The sequence below is a fragment of the Thermobia domestica genome, chromosome 2 (assembly GCF_964235325.1).
Source record: "Thermobia domestica chromosome 2, izTheDome1.hap1.1, whole genome shotgun sequence".
Lineage (NCBI taxonomy): Eukaryota > Metazoa > Arthropoda > Insecta > Zygentoma > Lepismatidae > Thermobia > Thermobia domestica.
This window is the reverse complement of record NC_137455.1, coordinates 178,510,932-178,531,539: the sequence shown is the minus strand read 5'-3', so window position 1 is coordinate 178,531,539 and position 20,608 is coordinate 178,510,932. Positions and strand designations below refer to the sequence as shown.

The 20,608-nt window shown below is 37.0% G+C and overlaps 1 protein-coding gene across 2 annotated transcripts in view; it reads left to right on the top strand.

The window, feature by feature from the left end:
- The window catches only part of tgo (Aryl hydrocarbon receptor nuclear translocator homolog tgo), a 538,844-nt gene that overhangs the window by 96,848 nt on the left and 421,388 nt on the right, over positions 1 to 20,608 (top strand). For both annotated transcript variants that reach the window (XM_081748036.1, XM_081748031.1), the window contains exon 2: positions 6,744 to 6,792. In XM_081748036.1, coding sequence (XP_081604162.1) covers positions 6,744 to 6,792 — 49 coding nt within the window. The remainder of the gene's footprint in view (positions 1 to 6,743; positions 6,793 to 20,608) is intronic.

Here is a 20,608-nt window from a genome sequence, read left to right as displayed (position 1 = left end):
GCTAAAAAAGGGACGCTAAACTCCAAATCAAATACGATTATTTGTATCATCAAGGAACGATAAGAAAAAATCTAAATTTTCTCATAAAATGATTACAAAAGTATCACATACCAAGCTTTATTCAGCTCCTGCATTTCACAAACTGAGCATTCTTCTAGATGCGCCTCAAAATGAAAAAAGGTTGGAAACCACTGACATATGCTAACAAACATAAAAATATTATTCAAAATTCAAACTTATGTTCAGTTCAATATTACTAAAGATAAAATTCAAAGCAGGTGTAGGTTACCCAGTTCCTTTCCCCTACTGTAAATGTTAATACCACACACAAAAATAATAAACAATTAATACTATATTACATAAATAATCAGTTTCACCCATCATTTAATGGTCTTTTCATGTAACACTAACTTCTTATATTCTGAAGAGATGCTAGGGTCCTATGAACAAGAAAATAATCGCCTATTTATTATAAAATGTGTCCGTTTGTGTGTCTACGCAACTATTCTTTTAATATGTAAAATAATAACTACGCCTCGTCCTGACGGAGAGGTCCGAACAATCCAAAATTCCTTGCTATTTGTTTATTGTATTTGGCTTTCGGCGCGAAAGATCCTAATTCGATTCCCGGCAGCGTCACAGGTTGTGTTCAATTTTTAGTGCCATATAAGTAAAAACTCTATCGAGCAAAAAATCTAGCGTACGGTTTTCCACGTGGAAGATCCCTAGTTCGAATCCTGGTGCAATGACCAATATTGAATCCCTGTAGCCTCCATATTACATTACACTATACATTAGTTAATTTATAATTACATACAAGTAAACCGAGTCATATGGTTTTCGATGCCGGAAAATCCGCAATCAATTTCCGTTAAAAACAAACACTTCCGTTCCCCTTATACTTCCAACAATTACAAGTGTTTTACATGTATTTCATTTACAATATCACTTCCCCATATGAAAAGAAAACATGAACAAGTATAAAACAAGAAAAGGAAAATATGATATACACAGTTAATACTTACCAATGATTTTCTCTTCAAGTGTCGATTTTGTTTCTTCTTTCAAAGTACTTTCTCAACGTTAAGCGATGTCGAAGTCTTTTATCGCATTGTATGAGTCATGCAAATGTTTTCGTATTTATATTACCTCATGTGACCTTCAGAACATTCGAGATGCTTCTCGAAGATCTCTGTCCCTCTGTGTTCCTCTTCTTTGTCCCTCCGAATTCTGGTCACGTTGCAGTTTACCTGCTGTTTTCCCAAACAATTAATCTTTAAAGGATTGCGTTTCCGTTTCAAAAAGTCTTTTAAAAGCAAACGGTTGACATTAATTATACACTTCAAGAACCATGCGTGAATTCTTTACATTATTAATTACTTCCTTTATATTAAAATGTCCACCCTACCCAGAACTAAATTAACATTATTTTCTCATTTAAACCCAAAACAATTTATTTTCAGTAACTAACGTTGTTTTATTTAAATTTGTCACTATAATTCAAAGCACTACAAAGTCTGCCGATTCAATCCATCTAATGTCACACCCTCATTACAAATGCATTCAACTTATCACTTTATATATGGGCGAGCTCTGTTTAGACATTCAAAATGCTACAAAGTACACAGAAATAATTAATCAACATGAAATACAAACACAGCCGACCGTTTCCTTTAATTTCATATTTAAACCTTTATCAAAAAATAATTCATCCTGTCACTTTAACATGCTCTACAAAGGAACGCATATAAAAAAGTGGACAAAAAAATATGTAGGTCGTTATTACGTACGCAAAATAATGAGACTACAGTCCGGTACAGCATGCGTAATTACATCTCAGTAATTGTTCCTAAAGTACCGGTAATAATTCAAGTTCAATTGAACCTTTGTACTTCAATTTATTACTTCAATGAGAGTACTTAGAGTAATTACAATATTCAATACTTCAACGACAGTATGTACCAAAAGTGTAAGTACTTTCAAGGTCAAAAATGGACTATGAGTGGGTATACTTCTACTGAGCAACTGTAATAGTCCTGAGTCTGAAACACAGAACTTTTTGTTGAAGTACACCATTTCCGCAGTTATGGGATGGAAAATTTTAAGCATTGGTTAAAAAATGTAATAATAATTATTATCATTTACAAAGAAATGTAATATAAAAGTAAAAAAATAAAACCTTTAGGCTTATTATTCATGTATATTATTCAATAGTCCAGCAAATGCGTGTGATTTCCCTAATTTGGGAAGATGATTCAGGTGCACTAGACCACTATCGTGTGTGTATCCCTGCCAAGGAAGCATAGATGATAAAAAACGAGTCGTTCTTTAAAATAACTCAACCTTATAATCCAATTCCCGACAGAATATTAGCTTCCCATAGTTTCTGGTGTTTCCCTCATTCGTTGACTTGTGAATCCCTTATTTTTATTATTAAAAAAGAATTGTATAATTATCTGAATCAAAGCGCACATAATTTAAGTTCTAGAGACGGCCAAAGAGTTGCTAGAATTACAATCAATAACGTGTTATAAATGTTTGTTGGTGCTGCTCAGTGACGACGCCAGCTGTAAGTTCCTAGGGGGGCAAAGGAGGGGCAGATACATTTTCGGGGGGGCGGCTATTTTCCACACCAAAAGCCATTTATTATGTTTGACTTACTTTACATTGTGTATTTCGATGTTGTTTTTATATTAGGCCTATATGATAAACTTATTTCAAGTAAAATTTCTAACTAACAAATAAGTAACGTCTGCATATGAAATATTTTTCAATGTAACTTTTGAAACCTAAATTGAATTACTTTCGCGTTTGCACCAAGTAACAAATTCGTCTAGTTCTATATGCTACGTGTATATATATATAATTTACTAGGGGCTTCTGAAAATCTCGTAATCCAACCTAGAAGGGGTGTAGGTAGTAGGTAGAAAGATGAAACTGTAGTTTTGAAAAACATGTTTTCAACAAATTTTCATATTAATAATGAAAACAAATTTTCATATTAATAATAATGAAGAAGTGATGGCTTAGTTCAAACGTGGCTGTTTCTCAACAAATTATGCTTTACATCCAGGATGACTTTACATCGAGTGACTGTTCCCGAAATCATGGATGCAATTTGTGACATTTTTCTTGAAAATTGCAGCATTTCAGCTAGTGGTAGATATAACCTGGGGCCGGGGTTCCTACGCCACCCCAGTTTTTGACTGACAAAAAGAATTTAAGCTATTACGTATTTATACACTTATAGTCTGAGATCTGGCTGCAAACCCCTTCCCCAGTTTTTACCGTCTCAGTAAAACTTGTGTCAGAGATTGTGGGCATTTCTTTGGAACGCGTCGGTAGTATAATTCAGAATGGCTTGAGTATGCGCAAGTTCTTGACACAATGGGTTCCCAAAAAATCTGTCAGGAGAATAAAAGAGTGACGACATTAAGAGAAGTCTTCTTCCAATTTGAATGTAATGCTGATCATTTCGCTCACGAATAGTAACCATGAACGAAATATGGTTGTACCATTATGATCCTGAAACGAAACAACAGTCAATGGAGTAGTAGCACTCATTTCTCCCTCGCCCCAAGAAGTTCAAGACACAGAAGTAGGTTGAAAAACTGTTTGCAACATTCTTCTGGGATAAGTATGGAGTCGTACTCATAGACTACCTCCGCAAGAGTCAGATATTTAATCCAGAATCTCTACATTACTCACAAAACTGAAAGAAAAATTCAAAGTTCAACACCGCGGAAAATGAAAAGAAAGGAATTGCGTTCCATTAAGAAAATACACATGTCCATCGAACCCCTGCGAACACAATTAGCATTGCATAATCTAGGATTTCAATGTCTAGATCATCATCCTTATTCCCCAGATTTAGCTCCATTTAACTATTGCCTGTATTTATTTCCCAAACTTGATCTGATTGAACTTTAGATCTGATAAGGGTAGTGTTACGAACAGTGGTGCAAGGAAGTCTCCAGATTTATTTAACTTCTGCAAAACTGGAGCACTGTACAAGGTAGTATATTGACTCTCGGGGGAAGTGTAGAAGAAGTAAAACTTCACCATTCCACGTGCACTCCTGGGTTGGGCTACGAATTTTTCAGCAGCTCCACGTACATTTCTAGTCAATATGGTAGACGTCATGTCAGTACTTTGAAACAAAATAAGTAACGGAGCACTAGTGCATACAAATTACTAAGGATCAACACTCTGACAATACGTTTTATTGGGAGCTAAATAAATAACGATTTAATTCCATACATTTATTATTATTATCATTTGCAGGAAGGGAAAACACAACTTTTTTCCTTCAAAAAATTAAGCCCTCGTAGTCGCAAATTAAGCTGTTATAAGACCATCCTCCGAATATTGAAAGCCGAGAATAATGTTTCAGGAAATAGAAGTATAGATCCTTTAAGTAAAACAAAATATGAAACTGAAAACTTCAAAACTGGATAAATACAAACAAGTTATGTAATTGGTTTTACCTTTCTTTTGTTTCTAATCGAAGTTGATCCAATGAGAAGAAAACAAGTCGATTAACAAGTCGAAGAAAACAAGTCGATTATTGTTCGCTAGGCACAGTAATTAAAATTCATAAGAAAGAACTGTAACTAAAATTTACCGGAAAAGGCGCTAAATTAAAAAACAGAAATATGCCTATATACCCAGACGCTCAAAGAAGAAAGCTTGAGGACTAATCTGCCACATAATAAATGTATAGTATAGATAGTACGATCTGACAATGAGATTGGTTATGATACTGATATAAAATACTATATGTAGAATGTTTTATGATTGTAGGAGTCTGGGGGGCAGTCTGGATGGCAGTCAGGGGGGGCAGAAGTAGCCACCAGGGGGGCGCTCGCCCCCTTGCCCCCCCTCTGGCGTCGTCACTGGTGCTGCTGTTTACGTTGAGAAATTAATCTTTTTAATAAATCTTTGTATCCTGAAAAACCACATTTCTCTCGTCGAATGGGCTTAGATGAACGGGTGGAATACCCGTTCCACCTACATTTAGGATGAGATAAAGATAATTAACGTGGTAGTTAAGTCAGTAGGCAAAACAGGAATAGGCCAAACAGGAAGACACCCTTGGCTTACATTTATTTGAACGCTGTATTATCTTCCTGTGTATGCATTGATGAAATCTCTTTTAAGATCATTCTGTATACATCATCTAATTCGAATGACATTCGCACCACAGAATGTGTGGGTGTGTGTAGAGGGCATGTTGACTTTAGCTTGAAGGTCCTAGCACGTCGGTCACAGTCGAGGTCAGGTTGATTGTATAGTGTCTGTAAAGGTGACGGTGCTAGTTGTTTGAAGATTGTCGCACAGCACAGCGATTGAAGCTCTGTGTTCAACTCTATTGTATTAAGTTACAGTGTGTGTCTACAATTACAGGACCATCTATTGTGCAAAAGAACTTCGAGCCTCAAGAGGCCAGATCCTGCCGTTCACGTGAGTCATGATCCGTTAGTGGTATATTGATGGATTTCACAACAGGCATGCGTCCAATATCCTCACAGCACACCGGAGAACGCTTGGGACAAAAATATTGTAGTACTCCCGTAACTAACATGATGACGACCGCTAATGCATGTGGAGCACAGTGTGAGAGAACGAATACTAACAGTCGATTGTTGGAAGTAGGTCATCTCCTATTGTACGTCGCAAGAAACTTTTTAGTTGGCAATGGGAAAAACTAAAGTTACGAGGCGAATTTTAGGTGGTAATACCCAGAGATAAAAGGCGCTGGCGTTTCTGTAGAAGTGCAGTTGATTGAAAAATGATGCGCGTTGTGTTTGCATTTACCATTCAGGGCCTATTTTGAGCATTCTAGTATGGGGACAAGAAGGTACACATTCCACACGTCTCTGGTCTATGCAGTGGAGTTTGACTCGTCTGTCCTGTGCTGTAACTTAGCATGATACTTTACGGGACATTAGCTTCTAGCAGGGTAGCTCGTCTTCATACTGTTAGGGCAACGGAGCGTGCTCTACTAGGTACTTCTGCCCTGGTCTGCTGGGTAACAGGACCTAATCCTTACCAAACATATGTATGAACGCGCCAGATCGTCAAGTAGGCTCCAGCGATGAGCATTGTCCATCTACGCCGAGGTTACAAGAAACACCAGGGTGCCTTACCCAGGACAGACCTTCATGTATAGATTTTGTACTGTCCCGAACAGCTGCGTGGGTAGTGTTAAGGTGAGTACTCTTTTGTTTTTTGACCGCCAAGTGAACTTTGTGATGGACAAACACCTTGTGCGTAGGTTTCCTTGGGATTCCGTTTCGTCCCACTCTTCATTCCACCATTTCATTCGTTTTTAATTATCACCGTCTCCCTTAGCCTAACAGGCATAATCGTGGGACATAAAACTGAAAGATTTCATTTCATTTCATTTTCATTTTCTTTGATTTTTAAGCATCATATACAACATGTCGGTATTTTGCATAAGCGTCATGTTGGATCACTACCACCTAGCATCATCTTAAATAAATTCGGGCCAGATCCGTGATTCCTGCTGTTTTATATGAAATGAGTGTACCTATGTATGTAAATATACACATAAATCGAATTTACATTTTTGCTTTTATTAAAGATAGAATAGTAAATACAAACTTCCGCTGTTGTTTATTTTATTATTATTAATATTTTTACAGAAATTTCATCATATTTTATATTTGTTTTATATAAATTTCATGATTTTAAATGGCTCGTTCTTTGTTCACTTCCAGGGGCTGATGCGACAAAAGTAATTCAGAAGCGTCGTGCCGGCTCTATAGGGTAAGTTTGTTAATGATTTTAAACTCAATGACATTTTTTGATCTGTAAGGTAACCAATATTCATTTTTAATCTAACAAGTAAATATTAGAACTAAGTCTGTAATTGATAGTCTAAGTAAACCACGCCTCACTTGTTTTGATGACAAACAGGCTTTGTCCTCATACAGATAAGTAATGAGATTGGGTCCAGAAAATTAAATGTATTGAGACGATTGAGTCAACTTGTTAAAATTTTTCGAAGCACTCTCCTTGACTATCGACACACCACTACCAGGTCGATTTCCACACAGCGTACACCTCTGGAAATCAGCTTCAGATAGCTGCCATAGAACACCCGTCGTTGCTGCTTGGATGGTCAAAAGATCGTCAAAACGGCGAGCTTTCAAACTTCTTTTTAGCTTGGGGATATATATATATATATATATATATATATATATATATATATATATATATATATATATAAAATATAAAGTCCTCTGGGCTAATGTTGGACTGCACGGTGACTGCAGCAACGTGGCAATGCCGATTCTAGCCAGTAATTTCATCACAACGAACGCGGTGTGATTCGGCACGTTATCGTAATGGAGCTTCTTAGGTTTGGCAATCTCCGGTCGGATCCAATTGACTCTGTCTCGCAGGGTACTTCCACATAGCAAGACACGTTGACAATCTTCCCTTGAGGCATAAATTCTTTGTCTATCTTTTTGTCAAAGAAAACAATGAACATGGTTTTGATCCTGGACTGAGACATTCTTGTCTTTTTGGAACGTTTTTCATTTTATCTGTTATCCAGCTCTTTTGGCTCGCACAAATCTTCCACATGTCCAAATGTTCACTAACAATGTCGTGCACTACTATTTTCTGTAGAATCAGTTCTTCAGCTGTCATTTTCTCTCCCAAATGACAGTCTTGGTCCAAGAGTTCCATCACTGACGAAATTTTCATCCACATGATGTACTGAAGGGCGTCCAGAATGTTCGTCGTTCTTCTTGTTTTCCCATCCGTTCTTGAAATCTCCATGCTACCTGGAAACTAGGCTTTTGACAAAGTTTGGTCCTGGTAGGCCTGCAGTAATTTGAAATCAGGGAACATAAATTGTGTAATTGTGTATGCAAATCCTTTGTGTGGATCGCATCCTCATCCTCCTATGTGGGACTTTACGGGCATTCTGTACTTGTGTATTTATCCAGAATTAAGAATTACTGCGTACTTGTGTTGAACTTCTGTTAAATAAATACATCACATAATTGAGTCTGTTTCAGAATATTAAAAAATACGAGTTTTAGTTGGAAAGTCCATATCTTAAGTAGGTTAAGTTCAAATTCATTTTCAGTGTTACGATGGTCGTTCAAAAGTTCTTAGAAAATCCAACAGATGACACTCGTAGTATTGAAAACAATTTGCTTTTAGTAAGCGTGATGTCTTACTAAAGTTCATTCAACGAACCTTCTGATCCTGATGTAAACATTGTAGAATGATATTACTCCGCCAGCCATCGGATGATTGGCTATCGGTCACCGCTTCCTTCGAGAAGCACGTGCTTGTATCCTGTCGGCGTTTTGCATATTCCCCGCACGCAGCCATATTGTAAACTGTGATTCGCGCATAAGGTGGGCCAAACCCAGTTTCTACGCATGCGTATTCTCTTTTATTGCATTAATTCAATTTAGTTCTTAGATAGAATGTTTTTTCTGTTATTTCACTGTAAGTAAATTGTATTTCTGGTAATGAGCCTTATAAGCAACAAAAACATTGAAAAACAGTTTACTTGACAATGGACTATTTTCTTCTGCCGCATGGATGCGGCAAGACTCTTTAACCAATAAAATGAAACAATCACCACGTGTATTTGTTTACATGAGGTACTGAACGTTCCTTGAATGAACTGTAGACTGTTGTTAAAGTTTCAACTATATCCATTACATGGTTTCGTTGTCATAGTTGATTGACGAAACAAGTTTGTATTTATTTAGAAAAATGGAAGAAAATGAGTTTCCTGCAGTTATTAAACACTTCTATTTAAAAGGTTAAACAGAAAGAGATCAAAACCAAGTTGGATGAAGTTATGACATGTGCTCCTGTGTTTACGACTGTTTACAATCGGGTTAATGGATTTAAACGTAGCCGTACATCCACACATGATGAACATCGTTCGGACCGTCTCCTTTAGCCTACCCGGCATAAACGTGGAACGTAAAACTTAAAAAGATTTCATTTCATTTCATTTCATGAACATCGTTCGGTATGTTGAGTGCAAATGACTTTCTCCGAAATGATTGACAAAATCCACGATGTGGTTTCGAGTGTGTGAAATAGTTGAGACCATAGGCATATCACAAGGTACAGTATTTTCAATTGTGCATGAATAATTGGATTTGAAAAACATCTCGGCAAGATGGCTGCCGCATTTGCTCTCAGTGCACAATATACGCAATCGTGTGATCGATTCGGAGGCTAGTTTGGCGCTTTCTTCTCGCAATCCCGACAAGTTTCCCTGTTGATACATAATAGTGAACTAGACATAGGTACACTACTACACTTCAGAAAAAAAGGAACAGTCGAAACAATGGGTTTTTAAAGGCAATCCAGCTCCAAAGAAGGTGGACAGGGTGAAATCGGTCGACAAGGTGATGACAACAGTTTTTTGGGATGCACGCGGAATCATCTACATCAATTACTTGGAAAAAGGACAAACAATAAATGGAGAGAATTGTGCATCGTTATTGCACCGGTTGAGAGAAGAAATCAAGAAAAAACGTGCTCATTTGGCAAACAAAACAATTCTCTTCCATCAAGAAGTGTATGAGTGTATACCTGCGCAGTTTCGATGGCGAAAATTATGGAATTAAAATTCGAATTATTGCAACATTCACCGTATTTATTTTTACATTTGAGAAAATAGCTCGACGAAAAAAGATTTACGTCGAACGATGAGGTTATCGCCTAAGCGGATGCCTATTTTGAGGTCTTTCGGAAATCCTACTTTTTGGACGGCTTAACAAAGCTGGAGGAACACTGGTGAAAATACAACGTATGTCGAGCTAAAAGAAGATTATGTTTAAAAAATGTTTAAAACAATCTACCCAAAATGATTAGTTTTTTCTTTATCTAAAGACTATTTGAACGACCCTCGTATCTTTCTTGCTCCTCTTTTTCACACGATAAGAAGCATTATGCCGTTATTTTACTACTACTACAACTGTATTTAGTATACTATAAAAATCATTAAAAAAAAACGATTACTCAAGGGAAATGAACAAATGATAAAGACTGTCAATTACGCCGTTTACACAGTTTATTTGAATGTATTGTTTTGTAATGAATCGATTATTACTTGACCTCACGGAATGAAATAAAACTCATGGAAATTTGTAGTAGTACTAAGTTTGTGTTCAATTGCCTGAAGCAGAAAGGAGCGTCCTTGTTCACGGCCGACTCGATGTGTTCTTGTCCCTCGTTCTTAGCGGCCTTGACAATCGCGGTAGTAAGCTGAAATCGGACTGCTTCCAACTTTCACCGCATGGCGCTGTACGCCAAGGAACGACGGCTGCAATCCTGATGCAGTCTCCGTTCGCTCCGAGAGAACACCTCAATAAACATATATACTTCGCTTAATTCATATCAGGTTGAAAATATTTTCTATACTCAATTTCGACAACATGCACAAAAAATAACACCCTGTAATTTAATAACATATCGAAATGAGGGAAGAAGAAATAAATATGTTACTGCATTTCACTAGAAAAACACATGCCAATATAAAATTAAAACAGTACTTAGTACTTACTTTGCACTAATCTTGTAATTTCAAGTTCATATTCCAGCTAAAATCCACATTTAAAAACTTTTATAGTTTCAAGATTTTCCGGCTTAATGGTTTGGAAAAGAGATGTTTACCCGGAACTAGTTTTTCACTTTGGGTTGTCGCTATGTTATCCAATAGTGGTCTAACAAATTTTTCTGCGATTAAACGGGCAAGTTTATTACGTCCTGCTTCATCACAAATCACACAATGCAGGAGAGGGCACTTCGAAAGCACTGGCACTATTTGTGAACACAAAACGTCAAGTACATTTTTGTTTGGGAGGTACGGTACTGCTTTTTCAACAAAAGTAAGAATGATTAACAATACTGCCACAAAAGATGGTCTCGGATAGCGAAGACTCCCCAAGTCTTGAATCGAAAGTAAATTCATTAATGGAGAACTACATGTGTTCTCAGATATACAATTTAAACATCCACTGCAGGCGATTTTGTCATTCACTGTTCTCACTATGTATCCACCAATGTATGCCAGAGTAGCATTTTTTAGTGTAGAAGGGGGTGCAGCTAAAAAAAAAAAAAAAAATGCAATAATTATGTATTTGGACCATTTTCAAATTTTATTCCACTTTCAGAAAATGAACAAAATATTTAAAAACACACACACACACATTTAAAAATCTGGAATGAAACTTCAGGGGTACATACTTTATTACTAAGGAGTATGCACTTTACGTACTTCATATAGTCTACCCCAAATACCACATATACTCCGGGTACCCCCATATACCCGAGTTATTTAAATACTACACAAGATGAAATTATAATCCTTACATTGGAAATTTCGAAATAACAGCCAAACCCGTTCCAAGACCAAGACCATAATAGTCTTGAAATAAAGTTGGCTATTATTTTGAAATGGTAAACACAAGGATCAAATTGGGAGGCGCGGTGGCTCAATGGTAGAGCGTTCACCTCCAGTGCTTGGGGTCCCTGGTTCGATCCCAGCTCGCGCCGTGTGAACTTTGTGGTGGACAAACACCATGCTCGTGGGTTTTCTCTGGGTTCTCCCGTTTCCTCCCACTTTCTTCATTCCACCATCTCATTCATTTCTCATTATCAACGTCTCCTTTAGCCTAACCTACATAACCGTGGGACGTAAAACTTAAAGATTTCGTTTCATTTTTACAAGGATCATATTATAATTCCACCTTGTATAGCACTATGGTCTTGGTCTTGCAAAAGAAAATGTGATCTTGGACTTGAATGCAACACTAAAACCAAGACCAATAATGCTAATCACTATTCGTCCAAGAAAAGTTCAGAAATGTCCGTGATCAAAAAAATTTTTAACCAAGTGATTCCTCTCTCTTTCTTTCTTTCTCTGAGCTCCCTTGTGGCTAAGCGGTTAGCGTACGCGCCTTTGGCGTGGGAGACCCGGGTTCGATTCCCGGCGGGAGCTCATGTTGTTCGGATTCCACGTTAATCAGTAGGTCCACGTCTCATATAGCCTCGCTGCTAAAAGGGACGCTAAACTAAAATCAACTCAACTCTTTCTTTCTCTCTCTCTCTCTCTCTCTCTCTCTCACACACACACACACACACACACACACAATGTTTCTTTCAGACATATTTTTGGAGGGCACTGTCCCCCGTAGCTTTGAGTGTCCTCCGCAGGAGACCAAAATAATACGTCAGTAATACAATAATAATAGAATAGTACAAGCAGTGCCTCTCCGAATACTAAGTGTGCCCCCCGGAATTTTTTCTTCTGAAAGAAACACTGCATGCACACACATACACGCACACACACTTATAAATAATATTTTGCAGTAAAATGTAGATAAACTATATATGACAAAAAATATTGTTTAATGAATGAATCTATCAATTACAAAAACATTTATGCGCTCTACGATTCACTTAGCTTACCTGCTTCCTGTGACAATAATTCTTGCAAGATGTTCAAAGCTGAATCAGGGATAGAGTACTGTGTAACTATGGCATCTGATGTTTTCAGTTGTTCAACGGGACCATGTCTGATGCTGGAAGGACAGTTCTCAACATTGCTGAACTTTGAGATGGATAAAATCCCAGTTTTCAATATCTTCTGCATGCTGAAATTCACTGTCCTCGCATCCAACATATCATTTGAACCTGACATACGGCGCAAAGCACTAAACAACGTTTCAACAGGATCACTAGCAAATGCTCGCGTAAGAACATATTGATATCCATTTTCCAGCAGATACTTTATACAAAGAACAGTCGATCTAGATGTTAAGGTGATTGCTTCATACGTCTCGCTGGTTAGGAATTGCTTTCCAAGCATCATGCTTGCAGATTTTATACTCTCTAAGTAAGGAAGAAAATAATTTTCCAACCATTCAAGGCGACCATCATTCAAAGAGAAAAACTCTTGCTTATCATGATTTCTGCTTTCTACATGGTGATGTGTATTGCTTACATCATGCATAGAAAACCATTTGTTGATATTGGTCATGAAAATCAATGTTGCTTCAGACTCTTTGAATTTGTATGCCTCAGGATGTGTGGTTGCGTTGTCTTTCAGTGCTCGGATAACAGCAATTACTGATGGTGAGAATATTTCCCTGGCTCTTCTGACGTTCATTTTCTCGAACGAACTAGGTTCGATGTGTTTTTTCGTCAGATACCTAACAGGCTTAATAACCTCTTCTTTCTGCAGTTTGTATAAGAGTTGTAAATACTCTCCTGAAATTACTCCAGTACCATCAGTCATTTGTCGTTCAAGAAATTGAGTCCTGACGTTTTTCAAAATATGGCACTGATCGAAGCTTAGAAACAATTTCCTGTTTTCATCTAATGGATGTATAATTTCTGGCTGTAGTGAACCCCCACCGAAATGCCTCATCATTGTTGTGTTCGTTTTATGGTTGTCAGAAACAATTCTAATTATAACAAAACCGCATTTCTCTACTTCCTGAATCACATGCAATGCTAATTGGTACAATTCACGGCCAGACAGTTGCTTCGTAAAGAAAAATGCGCATGGGATTTGGTAACTGGTTGAAAGTCCTCTTATAACAAAACAAAGAACACGATTAGCCACCACTTGCTTTTTAGGAGCTTCAATATGTTCCTTCACGTTTATTGATGGGGTATCTGTAACACTTGCTGCTGAATGGGATGTTTCTTTATAGCCGAAGAAAGCGTCAAGTTTTCGATCATAAATAACCTTAGGGCTGATTGCAGCTTCATCTACAATCAATGAACAAAAGCGTTCTATTGCCGTTATATTTTTTGCCTCTAAAGTTAAACGTTCTCTAATCAATGGTGTTACACCGCTGGAGTAATCACTAGCACCTACGTATCTATCAAGTGTTCTCTTACACGGGAGTCTTACAAATCCTCTTGAGCGTACATGAAAATAACCCTTCGGAGAAATGTATTGAAAAATTACACATTCCCGGATTATGTCACTGCTCCACTTACCCCTTCCCTTACTATAGTTAAAGAGTTGCTCTAAAATAAACTTAGCATGCACACTACCCCGATCAGCGTCTTCCTTTACACGTTGAAGTTCTTTATGAAGCACATCTTCTGCGATAAGCTGAAGCTTCTCTTTGGCTGTACTTAATTCTTCTTGCTTCTTCTGGAGTAAAGAGTTCAGTCGAGTAACTTTTACACGTAATCTATTAATGTCTCTTCTCAATTCGTCAGCGTTCAGTATGTCCGTTTGAGTTGCTTTATTAATAGTTTCGTCTGGCGAAACAGAAGAACTTGTGTCTTCATGTTGAGGGGAGGAACGAAGAACAGCTTCTTCCGTTTTAAGTATTTTTGAGAAAGGACGATTTGTTCGTGTTAGGATTCGTCTTGGTTCCTTAACATTCTTCACTTTATAGGAGGGATAGTTAGGAAATATTGTTGGCACTGAGTTCAATTTCAGTCGTCTATACTTGCCACTTGGTAAGTAATCATCTTGTTTGAAGTGTAACGAACAAACAACTGAAGATGGGGAGTTACTATTTGGTACAAAATTTTCTCGCGAAATCGCCTTAAGCCACTTTTCACATCTTTCTTTGTCTGCTGGAAATTCGTGGAAAGACAAATTTCCCTGTTTTTTCTTCTTGTTTGAAGTACAAAATGGGACACAACAGTACACCATTATCAACAAACACAAAACACGCAAGAAGAGACCAAAAACCACACTAACTTGCACTCACATTACCGCCAAAATTGAATAATATGAACACAACAATTAAACATAACTATTACTCTATAATAGAAATGATCCTTGGAAGCCAGCGCCTCTCGCGGCACTTGCTGACACTTGTGCGATTACAGACATAGCATGCAGCGAACGAAGGATTGTCAAGGCCGCTAAGAACAGCAAGGGAAGGGAACATCGAGTCGGCCGTGCCTTGTTAAACGTAGTACATGGAAGCGTTGCTAGATGGCAGGAGACAGCAGTCAGAGTATAAGTCCATCAAGAGATGGCGTGTATGTTGCTCTGGCTGTTTAGGTTTTGCTACTTCGAAGGACAAAGTTGTTCTTTCTTGAAGAATTTGGAGTATCGGCTGCTTAGAACGTAGTTCTTTCAACATTTTCCCATTAGATACATCTCGTCATGAGATAATTTGGTATTCGCGTATAAAGTACAGGGCTAGTCTCTAGTCTTAGTTAGTTCAAATCCAAGTAGTTATTTGAAACATATGCAGTGGTGCTATTCTAATTTTTTTTACAACCGGTTCTCTCTCTCTCTAATATATATATATATATATATATATATATATATATATATATATATATATATATATATATATACAGGGTGTCCGATGAGGAAAGTCAAAGATTTTGGGAGGTCATAGGTAGTGATGTGAGGTGGAAAATTTTCCATTTCGGAAAATTTTCCGTTCTAAAAAAATATCAGTAATCAAGTAATAATTCTTCAGCAATCATAAAATTGGTTGAATTCATGTACAGAAATGTAAAAAAGTGAAAGATCGTTTAAAGAATCTGAAAATGTTCATGGCTCAGACAATTTTCAGTACTATGTTGGAACAAGTTAAACAATTTTTCCTGAATCGAAATATATTCTGTATTATATGGAAAAATTGAAGAAGTAGAGAAAAACACTATGTAAATTTTTACTTCCCAACTTGAAATATTAGAAAATTTTCTGGTTCCCGTAGTCTAATTGGAAAATTATAATGTGTTGCTGTGTAATTTTCCTCTACAGGAATTGTATATCTCAATGTGCAGTTAAATATAGTGGAAAATTTTCCATCTAACATCACTATACATAATATCCAAAAGTGTCCGGATTATGAAAAGTGTTTCCAGTTGTTTCTACATCGTGATGAAAATTTTCAGATTTATGAAAATTCCTTTCACTTGTTTCTACAAAGCAATAAAACTTTTCGATTCACAGAAAGTTGCTTTACTTTTGCTCCAAATGATGAAAATTTTCCGACTCATAAAAAGTTCTTTAATTTTTCCATACAAGACACAAAATATTTCGATTTATGAAATATTGTTTCTTTTGTTCCTACATAGTACTGAAAATTGTGTGCCATGAAAATTTTCAGATTCTTTAAACGATCTTTCAATTTTTAACATTTTTATTACATGATTTCAATTAATTTTATGACTACTGAGGAACTGTTACTTGATCACTGATACTTGTTAAGAACGGAAAATTTTCCGGAAAAATATAGAAGAAAATTTTCCACCTCACATCACGGCTAAACAACTTAGTAGGAATAAGTAAGTAGAGTGTTTTTTTTCTGAATCGGAAAATTTTCCGTTTCAAAATTTTCCGGAAAATTTTCATCACTGTACAGGACAGTCTTCGATTCATGAAAAACTGTTTCACTTGTTCCTACATAGTACTGAAAATTGTCTGAGCCATGAAAATTTTCAGATTCTTTAAACGATTTTTTAATTTTTAACATTGCTATACATTAATTTAATCAATTTATGAATACTGAGGAATTGTTACTTGATCACTGATCTTTGTTAAGAACGGAAAGTTTTCCAGAAAAGTATAGAAAAAAATTTTCCACCTTACATCACGGCTATACGAGGATGTAGGAATAAGTAGAGTATGTTTTTATGAATCGGAAAATTTTTATCACTGGTCATAGGGGAGGTCATTCTAAGCAAAAATGCTTATGTGAACATAGGCTGTATTCCCCCTCATTCCGAAGATAGGGGTGGGAGTAACTCTTTGCCTCCTGCACTTGCCGATTTTCGTTTGAAAGCTAATAAAACAGGCTTGCAGGTGATATACAGATTGTCCCAGTACTGCATACAAGAGGGAAGTAACGGAGGGAAATTTTTCTAATTTCCCTATAAAATCCCCTTTTTAAGCAGGGGGCGCGGTGGCTCAGTGGTAGAGTGTTCACCTCCGGTGCTTGGAGTCCTTGGTTCGATCCCAGCTCGCGCCGTGTGGACTTTGTGGTGGACAAACACCGTGCTCGTAGGTTTTCTCGGGGTTCTCCCGTTTCCTCCCACTTTCTTCATTCCACCATTTCACTCATTTCTCATTATCACCGTCTCCTTTAGCCTAACCGGCATAACCGTGGGACGTTAAAGATTTCAGTTCATTTTTCCCCCATTTTTAAGCACTTTTGCACTGTTCTTGAGTGGAAAGACTGTTACTAGAAGAACAATATCTGATTAGGCAAAAATGATACTGAATACCAAAAATCCAGGTGAAGTGCAAATTTTTAGCTTCATTAGAAGCCATAAAAAAAAAAGCATTCTACCTAACTCATTAATCTAATAACATAACAATGTTCCAACTTTCTAGAGATTACAATGATTACGAATATTAATAAACGAATGATTTTATGAAAAACGGGAAATATAATACTATTCTTTAACATATGAGAGCTCGACATTTCTGTGCAGGAACACTAATTACAGTTCTGAACAACAGATGGCAGTGAAACAAAACCCATGTGAATTAAAGTTTTCGTACAAAATATTACACCAGAATGTCCATTGTAATAGTGTTGTCGAAATGATAAATAATTATTTCTAATTCACAAAAACATTTTGCTTTCTCACGTACACCCAACAGAGACATTGCTACTGCTATGCCCATTTTTTTTTTTTAAATTTTTTCGGCTACAAGCGGCGCATCGCAACTAAACAACATAAGGGGCTCTTTTTTAGTTATTTTTCTCATGTGTGCAAGTAATAGCAGGAGCTTCGGTATCGTGAGGAAGTGCAAAGTGCTTGTGTGTAGTCTGTGAAAGAAGTTCGATGGTGTTGTAGTAGAATGCTGTTCCAATATACCCACGCTGAATATGCAGATGATCTCGCCTACAGGTTTTGTGATGGTAATGCCAAAGATGTGGTGGAAGAACACCAGCGAAAATTTCCTCGCCGCAGAGTCCCTGCTGCACGGGTCTTTACATGCATATATACAAAACTACGGGAAACTGGTGAGCTTCCTAGCGTGAAGCTAACATCTGAACGACCCTCAAAATACACGCTTCAACAAGAAGACAACGTTATTCAGGCTGTACAGCAAAGTCCAATCACCAGCATTAGGAGACTTTCTAATCAACTTCCACTTCCACTTCCACGTACGTAAGTACATGATGTACTGCGAGGAGAAGGGCTTTATCCGTTCCATGTCCAAAGAGTGCAACATCTCCATCCAGGAGACATTGAACTACGTGTTGGTTTCTCCCAATGGGTACAGAAGCATCCCAATGTTTTGCCATTCATCTTGTTCACCGTTGAGACCGCTTTCACCAGGAATGGGATAAACAACACCCGCAGGTTGCGTCGTTGGAGTGGCGAAAATCCTAGGGCAACCACAGTAAGACAATATCGGGAACGATCTTCTGTAAATGTTTGGGTGGGAATTATCTGTGATCAGATCATTGGTCCTTTTTTTTCTACCCCAGCGTTTGACAGATTAGGTAATATCATCTGCATTTCCTGCATCATGAATTACCAGTACTACTGGAAGATGTGATTCTTCAAACTCGGGCGTCCATGTACTTCCAGCACGAGCTCCCTCTCATGCAACACAGGCTGTATGTCAATATCTTGACTCCAAGTTTCCCCATCGGTGGATGGATTACGGAGGACAGAGGTCGATTAGTCACTGGCCGCCCCGCTCCCTGGATCTTACACGTTTGGATTTTTGCTTATAGGGGTGGTTGAAGGACGTTGTATACAGACGAAAGGCCAACTCACGAGAAGAGTTAATTCAGATAATTCTAGAGGCATTAAACATCGTCAAAGAGCGCTGAGAAGACATCCATCGGGCAACATTGTATGTACTGATGCGCACTGCAAAGTGCATTGTCGAGGATGGTTATATCTTTGAAAATTTGTTGCACGCGCAAAATAATTACGTTGAAAGTTGACGCTAGTAGAGTTACGTCTCTATCTATATGCATTATTGTTTATGTATTAGAAGTACTTATTCATGATTTCGACAACCCTATTACAATGGACACTCTGGTGTGGTATGTTGTACGAAAACTTTATTTCAAGTAAGTTTTGTTTCAGTGCCATCTGTTGTTCAGAATTGTAATTAGTGTTCCTGGATAGAAATGTCGAGCTCTCATATGTTAGGGAATAGTGTTATATTTCCCGTTTTGCATAAAATCATTCGTTTATTAATATTCGTAATCATTGTAATTTCTGGAAAGGTGGAATATTGTTATGTTATTAGAGTAATGAGTTAGGTAGAATGCTTTTTTTTTTTTTTTTTTAACGGCTTCTAATGAAGCTAAAAATGTGACACCTCACCTGGATTTTTGGTATACAGTATCACGTTTGCCTAATAAAGATACTATTCCTCTAGCAACAGTGTTTCCACTCAAAAACAGTGCAAAAGTGCTTAAAAAGGGAATTTTGTAGGGAAATTCTTAAAATTTCCCTCCGTTACTTCCCTCTTAAATGCAATACTGGCACAATCTGTATACCATCTGCAACTCTGTTTCATTAGCTTTCAAATGAGGTATAATACGTAACATAACTCCTACTACAGGGTTTGCTAGAATATTTCAAATGAAAATTGGCAAGTGCAAGAGGCAAAAAAGTTACCCCCACCCCTATCTCCGAAACGAAGGGGATAGACCCTATGTTGACTTATTTGAATCACACATTGTAAATTCCTTTGTTATTGATTTTTGTGAATTTTGATTTACGATGATTTTTCTTTTTATTATTAAATGCTTCTTTAATTGGATGCAGATATTGGCGATTCCTTTTTTTTTTTTTTTTTTTTTCGTGAGATTGGGTTTTTTGGGAAGTTTGTAGTGAATGAATTTGGTCGTAATGAAGTTTTCCTAAGTAGAGATTCTACGCGAATGTGATATAGGAATTTGCTCATAACAAAGCAAGAAAAGTTTCTTTTAATTAAGGTGTGTTAAATTTATGTCTGTGTATTGTGTTCTAGTACATTGTAAGATTTAGGCTAATCACTTAGTTATACCGTAATATCTTCACGCTCCATACTCTATTGGAAACACCTTTTGGTACAAAATAAACTTAAAAAGTAAAATTCTTAGTTGTGACTAAATCATACTTGTTTATTTTATTTTCTGTATGCGCTATATATAAAAACTATTTGATGGATTCGTGGAGCAATACTTATTGTTCCAAGTTAGCCTACGAATTGCTACATAGTGAAATTTTAAATTCCTCTTAGTGGCTGAAGTATGCCCCGTGAGATATACCGTTATTTAGCATTTTTCTGTTTATTTTGGTCTGTAGAGTAGCACTCTGTTTTCCGTGAGCTTCATTTTTAGAACATCTGATTTGTCATAATTGCCCTTGCTCTCAAGTATAATGTAAAAGTAACCTCCCTCCTCTCTTTTCCTTGCCTAGTAGTTGTGGGTTTAAATATTTAGGTAAGGTACCATGTTGCTATTTGAAAACATCTGCTTAAAGAAAATGATTAGGAGGTTCATGTATATTGTGCTGATTTTTAATTTTTTTTAAAAAAATAATTGATTTAAATTAGTCATCCTGTAGTTAAATTTAATAAGCAATTAAGTTTTCTTACCTTAAAGTTTATCTTTAGTTTCTGTGCTTG